General features: G+C 49.2%; 3 protein-coding genes across 3 annotated transcripts in view; all 3 read left to right on the top strand.

The window, feature by feature from the left end:
• The window catches only part of LOC105520458 (keratin-associated protein 10-3-like), a 1,909-nt gene extending 1,540 nt beyond the window's left edge, over window positions 1-369 (top strand). The window contains exon 3 of the mRNA XM_011954213.1: window positions 332-369. Coding sequence (XP_011809603.1) covers window positions 332-369 — 38 coding nt within the window. The remainder of the gene's footprint in view (window positions 1-331) is intronic.
• Window positions 1-10,836, top strand: part of TSPEAR (thrombospondin-type laminin G domain and EAR repeats) — a 76,426-nt gene that overhangs the window by 39,414 nt on the left and 26,176 nt on the right. The window lies entirely within an intron of this gene.
• Window positions 7,325-8,218, top strand: LOC105520431 (keratin-associated protein 10-12-like). Its single transcript, XM_011954178.1, has 2 exons — window positions 7,325-7,804; window positions 7,940-8,218. Exons 1-2 carry the CDS (start codon window positions 7,325-7,327, stop codon window positions 8,216-8,218), a joined length of 759 nt encoding a protein of 252 aa, XP_011809568.1.

The following is a 10,836-nucleotide window of genomic DNA, read 5'->3' as shown; positions in this document are numbered from 1 at the left end:
CTCCTCCAGCCATGACTGTTTCTAGGAATGAGTGACTTAACCTAGAAGTCACAGGGGACAGTGGCCTGACTCCTCCAGGGAGGTCACCAGGTGGGACTCACGGCCACTCCCAGGAAGGCTCAGTCCTGGCTCAGCCTCCATGGCTGGGTCTTCCTGAGCCTGGTCATTCACTGCGGTGCCCTGGGCTGTGGGGCTCTCCAGGTCCCAGGACCGTCCCACCCACTGCGCCACCTGGGAGAGCCCACCCTGCAGGGTCACCTGCTGGGAAGCTGGTCTGGCGTCCGGACACTGCAGCCTCCAGGTCTGGTCACTCTCTCTGTGCCACCCCGAGGGTTCTGCCCATTTAGCAGCAATGCGAGGGGAGAGTGAGGGGCTGCTGCACCTGCACAGGAAACAAGGGACTCGATGGGGACAAAAGCATCATGGGGTGGGTGGACGGATGCACAGGATTCCCCAAAACCCGGGCACTGCCCAGGTTCTTCTCTGGGGGCAGCAGGTTCCATGGAGGTGTAGGGATGAGGAGCCTGGGTCCCACAGATGACGCCGGTGTGGGCACACAGTCAGCGACACTCCCATCTAAGGCTTGGTCCACGCAGGGGGCATGAGCTGCCTCTGGTGTCCTGTGGGAAAGGCTGTCAGTGGGGACAGTGGTAAGATCAGGCAGCACGTGAGGCTCTGGGCAGAGCAGTCTGTCCTCAGACTGAGAAAAGCTCCTGCAGACCAGCTGCAGAGACCAAAACCCTGATGAGAATGCCCGCCCGTGATGCTGCCATCACCCCACAGCCAGGCTGGCCACAGCCTGATGGATGTGGTGCTGCCGTGGCTGTGGTCACAGCAGGTGCAGAAACGCCACAGAAAGTGAGGCGGAATCGGGTGGGGGGGCGTGTGATTGCTGCCCAGCGCCCTCAGTGACTGGGGGACCCTGCGTGACCCCGGCTCAGCCTGCTCTGCTCTCAGTTCCCTGCCCTCTGCACTGATGGCTACTGGGAACCCACTATGGCCTAAGTGCACGGCCGCCCACACTGTTTCCTGTTCACATTCCTAGCCCATTTTCCATCATGCTGTGTGTTTTTCTTATGGATTTAGGGCTGGGGATCCTCTGTCCATCACACGCACTCCAAATATTTCCAAACCCGTCATTGCTTATGTACAGCACGCTCCCTGAGACTGGAAACGGGCTACATTTGCTGATACTGGTTTCATCGTTATTGCCTAGATTCAACTTCTTGCCCCAATTGCTGATAGGACTTGTGTGAGGTATGACGTATTCATCTTTCTCTACCACCAATAGCCAACTGTCCTTTTTTAAAGTTAGTTTGTTCTCTCCAACTCCCGTTTGAAACATCTCTTTCCCCTGATAAAAATGTTTGTATAGTCTGCTTCTGAAATCTATATTTTGTATTTTGTTCTATGAATCTCTTGATCTATCCTTGCATCCATTCCAGATGTTTTACCCATGTTATTCAGCTTCATAATATATCCTAACATCTCATAAGGAAAGTGCCACTATCTTATTTTCTAAAAACATTGATTCTAGCTTGTTCTCGATTAATTTTAGAAAGCTTTTCAAGTATTTTTTAAACTGCTATAATTTTTATTGGGATTGCATTGAGCTTTTAAACATGTAGGAGGAAACTATAATTGTTCATATTGTCTTACCTTGCAGTTACATAGTACAATAGGCCCATTTAGAATTCTATCATTTTCTTCTATAGGTCTAAAATATTCCTCTTTGGGTTAATTCCTAGGTATTTCATAGGGATGTTTCACTAGTGTGAATGGGGAACAGTTTTCTATTATGTTGTCTTAGTATATAAATCTTACATATATATCTATATAAAGTATTCGTGTATATATTGTCTTCATATCAAACCATATGTTTAGCTCCTTTCCTTTGCAAGTTCTCTTATTAGTTCTTACAGTTTGTCATTGATTTTCTTGGCTTTTTCTGTGTAGATGAGCTTATGATTTGAAAATCAGGAGAATTTAACTTCTCATTTCTAATCTTTAAAACTCCCATTTCTACTGTTTTTCCTGTAGCAACATTACTTTGAACACCCAGGATGATGCTGAATAAAATTCAAAGAATCCTTGATTGTTCCTGACTTTCATGAGAAAGTGTCAGAGGTTCACCACTGCACATGGTGTTTGCTGTGGGGTTTAAGTAGAAACCTTTTATTTTTAAACCAAGTCTTTCTATTTCCTTTTTGCTATGAATTTTCATTTACTGGAATCAAGAAGGAATGTTCGGAGGGGGAGAGGTGGATTCCAGAGACATGGTGCTCCCTGAGGCATAGTTTCTAAATCTCCCTAAATCCCAAGTAGAAACAGAATTACCAGACAGAAAAAGAAAAACCCATGGGTTCCATTTAGGACAGAACTTAATGGCAGGATATCACCCAAGGGCCCAAAATGCGAGTGGGTAGGAACCAGGCCCAGAAGCCAGTGTTGCTGAGGTCTGTGCAGGAGGACGCCCAGGGGAGCACTGACAGGAGCAGCAGCCTGAGGATGGGAGAAGCCCAGCACTGCCTGGAAAGGGCGCCAGAGTGCGAGCAGCCCCTGCAGCTGGGCAGGTCCCTCCTCTCCATCAGCCATGGAACACCAGTGGCTGCAGGGAGAAGCCTGACAGGGCTGGACTCGGCCACTGTGAACTCTTGAGCCTGAGTCACCAGGGCTTCCTTCCATGGAAGGGTCCCTCTGTCTCCCAACCTGAGGGTAAGGAGCCTGGAATGGAAACAAAGTTGGGCAGAACAGAAAGTCCACTTCCAGTGGAAAAAGACCTAATAGCCCCCAAAGGTAGTTTTTTTGTTTTTGCTTTTGTTTTGTTTTGATAAACATAGAAATTGATCCTTCTGGTCTTAAAGCTCAAAACTTTGCTTTATCTGTAATCCCAGCACTTTGGGAGGCCGAAGCAGGCAGATCACCTGAGGTCAGGAGTTCGAGACCAGCCTGGCTAACATGGTGAAACCCCGTCTCTACTAAAAATACAAAATTAGCTGGGTGTGGTGGCAGGTGCCTGTAATCCCAGCTACTTGTGAGGCTGAGGCAGGAAAACTGCTTGAACCTGGGAGGCGGAGGTTCCAGTGAGCAGGGATCCTGCCACTGCACTCCAGCCTGGACAACAGAGTGAGACTCTGTCTCAAAAAAACAAAAAACAAAAATAAAAACAAACAAAACCTTTGCTTTATCTGGGCAAGGAAGCAATGATGATGAGCAAGGAGTCCCATGCCTCATTGTCAGGATGTGGTGATCTGGTGATTGACTGATTGATTGAATGAGCAAAAAAGCTCATTGATACTTTTTTGAGAGGCCTTTGTTTTACACACTGTTACATTTCTTCCCTGCTACATAAACCCCTGGTTTTAGTCAGGAAGATGGATTTGAGACTGAACTCACATCTCCTCCGCTGCAGCAGCCGACTAAAGCCTTCTTCCTGGGCAACTGATCATCTCAGTGACTGGCTTTTTGTGTGTGAACAGCAGGACCCAGACTGAACCCTGGGTGTTGCAGTAACACACCAGGATGGAGTAAGAAGGACTGGATGGACTTTCCCACCCGGGCCAACTGAAACAATTATCAAAATCATGCAACAGTGGTTTGGGATATTGGACTTGAGGCAGCACAGCACAGACACCCCTGAGAGCAGGAGGCAAACACAGAAGTCTCGTGACCATCTCTCCCACCACGCTGCTTAGAGAGTTTCCAGGAGACAGTGCAGACAGGGGAACCTGGGTTTCAGAGATGGATCTGGGAGGCAAGGAAGACCAAGGCAGTTCATGTTCCTAGGACAGAGTGCCACAGGGGAAAGGGCTGCACCAAGAGAGCTGCCAGCATCCACAGAGGTCCCCTCAAATCTTCAGCTTAGTAATGACCAGCATATGTGTGTGAGACTGAGACTGGGCAGAACTGATAAAATTAGGTGCCATAACCCTCAGAGACCAAACAGAGCCAGAAATAGTGCCTACTCCCACCTGCTGGGGTGGAAAAGCCTCGTAGTTTTCGAGGCATTGGGTAGATGACTCAGAAGTGGGAGCATAACTAGCCCCAGAGTAACCGCTGCTCCAGTCCTGCCTAACCCAGCTTATAGGCAAGCTGCAAGATAATGAGCTTTCCAGTAACTTAACTGCACCCTAGAACACAGCTCAAGAGCATTCGTAGGAATCAAAATATCCAGCACCCAATAACATAAAATTCGCAATGCTGGGCATCCATTCAAAAACTACCAAGCATGCAAAGAGGCAGGAAAATGTGGCACCTATTAAGGGTCAGATCAGTTGGAACCAACTCAGAAATGTCACAGATCATAGAGTTAGTAAGCAAGGACATTAAAGAGTCATAACTATATTCCATACATTCAAGAAGTTAGAGAAAAGGTAGGCATATGAAGGAAAGACAAGGAGCATCTTTTTAAAGAAGATACAAATAGAACATCTAGAGAGGAAGACAATACCTGAGGTGAAAATTGCACTGGATGAGATTAACAGCACAATAAACACTGCAGAAGAAAAATCAAGTGAATATGAAGACATAGCAGTAGAAAGGATCTAAAAGGAAACACGGAGACAAAAAACAAAGCACTAGGGAGTTGTAGGAAACACCCAGTAACCTCACAGACGTGCAACTGGGGTTCTCACGAAGAGAGAGAAGGAGGCATGGAAAAGAGACTGTCAGATTAGATAAAAAGGCAAATCTCAACTATGCTTCTTGCAAGAAGTACACGTTACATAAAATGACATAAAGAGGTTAAAGTTTTTAAATGAAAAAAGGACTAAGTTAATCCTGAAGCAGGCATAAAGTATGAAACAGTAAAGATAAAAGCAGAATTGATTAAGTGAAAAATAGTAAAACAATGTGATAATCAATGAAACCAAAGCTTGCTCTTTGAAAAGATAAATTTAATAAACATCTAGTTAAACTTACTGGGAAAAGATAACAAAGACACAAATTGTCAGTATCAGGAAGGGAAGAAGAGGCATTACCACATACATATCCCACAAGCATTAAAAGAATAAAAAGGGGCCAGAGAGGTGGATCACACCTGTAATCCCAGCATTTTGAGAGGCTGAATTGGGAGGATTGCTTGAGGTCAGGAGTTCAAGACCAGCCTGGGCAATATAGGGAGACTCCATCCACACAAAAATTTTAAAATTATGGCTGGGTGCAGTGGCTCAAGCCTGTAATCCCAGCACTTTGGGAGGCCGAGACCGGTGGATCACGAGGTCAGGAGATCGAGACCATCCTGGCTATCACAGTGAAACCCCGTCTCTACTAAAAATACAAAAATGAGCCAGGCGAGGTGGTGGGCGCCTGTAGTCCCAGCTACTCGGGAGGCTGAGGCAGGAGAATGGCATAAACCTGGGAGGCGGGGCTTGCAGTGAGCTGAGATCCGGCCACTGCACTCCAGCCTGGGTGACAGAGCGAGACTCCATCTCCAAAAAAAATAAAAATAAAAAATAAAATAAAATTACCTGGGCAGGTGGCATGTGCATATCGTCTCAGCTACTCGAGGGGCTGAGGCAGGAGGATCACTTGAGCCCAGGAATTCAAGGCTGCCAAAAACTGTACACAAACAATGTTTACAGAAGCTTTGTCCATAATCATCAAAACAGGAGACAAAACATCCTTCAGTCATTGAATGGGTAAACAACCTGTGGTATATCCATACAATGGAATACTACTGAGCAATTAAAAGCAATAAACTATTGACATACAGCACAACTTGGACGAATTTTGCTAAGCGAAACAAGTGAGACCTGCCGGGTGGCATATTGCATGATTCCATTCATTATTCTACACACTGAATGTCCAAGTTACATGACATTCTAGAAGAGACAGTGAGTCAACACAAGGGGATTTTTGAGGATGCTGGAATTCCTCTGTCTGGCACTGTGGTGGTAGATACAGGACTTGAAATACTTGTCAAAATTCATGGAACTATGCACTACAAAGGGTGAATTAAATGAAAAAGGCAAAAGAGGGGGAGAGGGCAGGAGGATGAGGAGGAGGAGGAGGACAAGGAGGAAGAGGAGGACAAGCAGGAGGAGGACGAGGAGGACAAGGGGGAGGAGGAGCAAGAGAAGGAAGAGGAGGACAACCAGGAGGATGAGGAGGAGAAGGATGAGGAGGAGGAGGGCAAGGACGAGGAGGAGGAGGATTAATCATTGCTACTTGGTTCTATAAGATTAAGGGAAGCAGGTTACTTCCTCTCTCTAAAGAAGAACCTAATTTTTGCTGATTTTTTTTTTTTTTGGCTCCTTATTCTTGTATGTATTGTACTTCTCTTTGAAGTTGCTTTTTGTTTTGTGGGACTATATGCTCTGAAGACATTTTCATAGTTGCATTGTGTGAAACGCTCAGATTTCCATTACACCAGATGATTTAGTAGAGTTCAAGATTCCTAGTAACTTTCCCGCAGACTGAAGACTTGCTTTGACTGTCTTTGGACATGCAGATTTTCTAAGCTGCAGTAGGATGCCAGTCTCTCTGGAGGTTGTTAGGGTTTTTCTTTATATTTGGTGTCAGAAGTGTCACCAGCCTGTCCAGATGTGCACCATTCTCCGTTCAGTTTGTCCCATATTTGGTAAAATTTCAAATCTGAAGACCCTTGGTTTCATTCCATCCTGGGAAGTTTTCTCTGATTTGGATTCCTCCCTTTTGCCACTGTCTTTCTGGAAAATCCTGTTTGATGAACATTGAATATTCTGGAAGAATCATGTTTCTCTTAAGTTTTCTCCTATATATGCCATCTGTGTCATTCTGCATTGTGTGTGAGACACTTCTTTCTCTCTTCCCGTTAACTCCTTCTCACTGCAGCGGCTCCAGCCTGCTGTTCAGCCCTTCTCTGCGTGCAGGGCGTCTTCAGCTCATGAGCAGCATCATCAGAGGGGCCCTCGCTCTGTCCCAACTTTCGGGGCCCTGTTGCCCAGGCACAGAGTCTGGGAATTCAGGTCCCCTGCAACATGACAGAGTACACAGCTCAAAAGACAGGCTGCATGCTGAGGATACATGTTCTGTGAAATGTCTGCTTAGAGGACCAGGCACAGAACAGGGCATCAACCCAGCCCTCAACCCTAATCAGGGATTCTACAGGCTGGGCAAATGCTGTTGTGTAAATAAACTAGAATGAATGAGGACTCCAAGGACCCAGCTCAAAACACCAACAAGGAAAGGGAAGACTCGTGGAGCCTCCAGCTAGAACAACACACACCCTAGCCAGATATAAAAGCCAAGCTGCCCACAGCACCTCAGGCACTCACTCACACACACACATACACACTCACTCACACACACCCCCAGCTCAACCCCCAGTATGGCCGCATCCGCCATGTCCGTCTGCTCCAGTGATCTTGGCTATACCAGCCGGGTCTGCCGGCCCAGATCCGGTGACTCTTGCACTGATTCCTCCTGGCAGGTGGACGACTGCCCAGAGAGCTGCTGCGAGCCCCCCTGCTGCGCCCCCAGCTGCTGTGCCCCAGCCCCCTGCCTGACCCTGGTCTGCACCCCAGTGAGCTGTGTATCCAGTCCCTCCTGCCAGGCGACCTGTGAGCCCAGCCCCTGCCAATCAGGCTGCACCAGCTCCTGCACGTCCTCGTGCTGCCAGCAGTCTAGCTGCCAGTCGGCTTGCTGCACCTCCTCCCCCTGCCAGCAGGCCTGCTGTGTGCCCGTCTGCTGCAAGCCTGTGTGCTACAAGCCTGTCTGCTGTGTGCCCACCTGCTCTGGGGATTCCTCTTCATGCTGCCAGCAGTCTAGCTGCCAGCCAGCTTGCTGCACCTCCTCCCGCTGCCAGCAGGTCTGCTGTGTGCCCGTCTGCTGCAAGCCTGCGTGCCGTGTGCCTGTCTGCTGTGGGGCTTCCTCATGCTGCCAGCAGTCTAGCTGCCAGCCAGTTTGCTGTGCCTCTTCTTCCTGCCAGCAGGCCTGCTGTGTGCCTATTTGCTGCAAGCCTGTCTGCTGCAAGCCCGTCTGCTGTGTGCCTGTGTGCTCTGGGGCTTCCTCTCTGTGCTGCCAGCAGTCTAGCTGCCAGCCGGCTTGCTGCACCTCCTCCTGCTCCAGACCCTCCTCCTCCGTGTCCCTCCTCTGCCGCCCCGTGTGCAGGTCCACCTGCTGCGTGCCCGTCCCCTCCTGCTGTGCCCCCACCTCCTCCTGCCAGACCAGCTGCTGCCGCCCGGCCTCCTGCGTGTCCCTCCTCTGCCGCCCCACATGCTCCCGCCCGGCCTGCTGAGGCCTCTTCTCAGGCCAGGAGTCCAGCTGCTGACAGGCATGTCCCCCATGGCCAGCCAGGTTCAGGTCCTGACCTGGGTTAGGTGGCTGCCCCCACGTGGGATGGGGTCCCCGTGTCTCCCCTGTGCTGAGGTGACTTCCCCCTCCTTGTTCCCAGGAGTCCCATCCTTACTGCTCCCCAGCTCCTGCCTCCCAGCAGGTACCCACCTGCCTGCTGGGTCCCCTGTCCTCCCTCCCAGCTTCTCTGCACTGGGTCACTTGGCCTCAACTTGAGCCTGTCAGCACCTCCTCCTGCTCCCCAATAAACTCTCCTTGGTCACCATCTCTTTTCCTGTTGTGCTCCTGGGGGACACATGGTATGAGCTGACATTGGTCTCCTCCAGCCATGACTGTTTTTAGGAGTGAGGGCAGTGGCCTGCCTCCTCTGGACAGGTTACCAAGTGGGACTCTGGCCACACCCAGGAAGGCTCAGTCCTGCTCAGCCCCCTTATGCCCTGGGTGTGAGCAGGGCTGGGGTGGAGACTCCCTGCCACAATTCTCCTGGCTGTGGGCTCAGCTCTCCCTTCCCAGCCAGCTCCCTGCCCCACCTCAGGGCTCCCTAATGTTCCCAGCATCACTGGAAGGATTTTGTCTCCTTTGTCACTTACTGGCATCCACACATCTCACCCATGCTCTGAAAGCCTCCAGCTGCGAGTGTTCCCTCTCGTGGGGAGGCGGGGTGAGTTCAGGTGGCCGCCTCTCACCATAGACAGCAAAGGGGCTGGGTTGTCCTCTCCACTCCCAGGACAACCAGGGGCATGGGACCCAAACTAGGACAAGTGGGTTTTGCTGAATTGAACGTTAAATTAAATATGCAGACTGTGGCTGGGCACAGTGGCTCACGCCTGTAATCCCAGCACTTTGGGAGGCCAAGGTGGGCGGATCACAAGGCCAAGAGTTCGAGACCAGCCTGACCAACATGGTGAAACCCTGTCTCTACTAAAAAGTACAAAAATTAGCCGGGCATGGTGGTGCACACCTGTAATCCCAGCTACTCAGGAGGATGAGGCAGGAGAATCGCTTGAACCCGGGAGGAGGAGCTTGCAGTGAGCTGAGATTGCACCACTGCACTTCAGCCTGGGTGACAGAGCGAGACTCTGTCTCAAAAAAAAAAAAAAAAAAAAAAAAAAGCAGACCATAGAGGGTGATTAGCTTCTTTAGAAAAGTGGCTGCCTAGAATATGGCTTCCAGTTTCACATGGGCAAAGACTTGCTAAAAATATATATGCAGTCATGTGTTGCTTAATGACGGGATTACGTTTTGAGGAATGCAATTTTTAGGCGATTTTGTCGTCGTGTGAACATCACCGAGTGTATTACATGAACCTAGATGGTGCAGCCCACTACACACCTAGGCTGTATGGTGCACACACTGCACACCAAGGTTCTACGGCTCCTGGCTGCAAACCTTACAGCACGCTACAGTGTGAACACTGCAGGCAGTCGCAGTGTACAAACAGTGTACTTGTGCTTCTAAACACAGACAAGATACAGTAAAAAGTCAGTGTTATAATCTTACAGGACCACCATCCCCTGTGCTGTGCACGGTCGGCTGAAACACGGTCTGGCCCCACATGACTGGATACTCTCTAACTTTTCACACCTGCTTTACCTTTCAGGCTTAATCACTTTCAAGTCTTTACTTGTGTTAGGCTAGGAGTTAATGGAATCTAAATTGCAAATAAGTATAATCAAGTACTTCGTTTCACATAACCCAAATTGGAAAGGAAGCCAAAAAGCTCTGGGGTCTTGGTGGACACTGCATTTGTATTCGTTCTTGTTTTTTAATTGTCATAAAATACACATAACATAAAATTTACCATCGAAACTATTTTTAAGGGTACAGTCAGTGGCATTCACGACATTCATGTTGCTGTGCAGCCATCACCACTGTTCATCTCCAGAACTTCTTCGTCTCCCAACACTGAAACTCCACACTCATTAAACACTCACTCCCCGTCACCCCCCAGCCCCGGCACCCACCATTCTACCTTTTGTCTCCGTGAATCTGACCAGTCTAGTGACCTCATATAAGCGGAACATCCCCAAGGTTCATTCATGTCGTAGTGTGTGTCAGCATTTCCTTCCCTCTTTATGGCTGACTGACATTCCACTGTGTGGATGGACCACATTGTGTTTACCCAGGCGTCTGTTCATGGACACTTGTGTTGCTTCTACCTTTTGGCAATTGTGAGTAAAGCTGCTATGAACATGGGTGTACAAGTATCTCTTTCAATTCTTTTGAGAATGGACCCAGTAGTGGAATTGCTGAATCATTTGGTCATTCTGTTTATAACTTTTTGAGCCACTGTTTCCCACAGTGGCTGTACAATTTTAGTTTCCCACCAACAGTGCACAAGAGTTCCAGTTTCTCCACATTGTCGCCAGCATAACACATTCTGTTCTTTGGGCATTAGCCATCCTAGTGTGTGGGGGTGCCTTTGGTTTTACCATGGACCCGTGCTCCTAAGCCAGTCCCTACTCCCTGGCGCCAGCCTTGCCGCTGGCCCAGCAGCCCCACCTCTCACACATCAGCCCTGTCACATACCAACCCCACCCCTCACACACCAGTCCCGCCCCC

Source organism: Colobus angolensis, unplaced genomic scaffold (assembly GCF_000951035.1).
Source record: "Colobus angolensis palliatus isolate OR3802 unplaced genomic scaffold, Cang.pa_1.0 Scaffold38, whole genome shotgun sequence".
Classification (NCBI taxonomy): Eukaryota; Metazoa; Chordata; class Mammalia; order Primates; family Cercopithecidae; genus Colobus; species Colobus angolensis.
The sequence above is the reverse complement of the archived record's forward strand: the minus strand, read 5'-3'. Positions and strand labels throughout refer to the sequence as shown.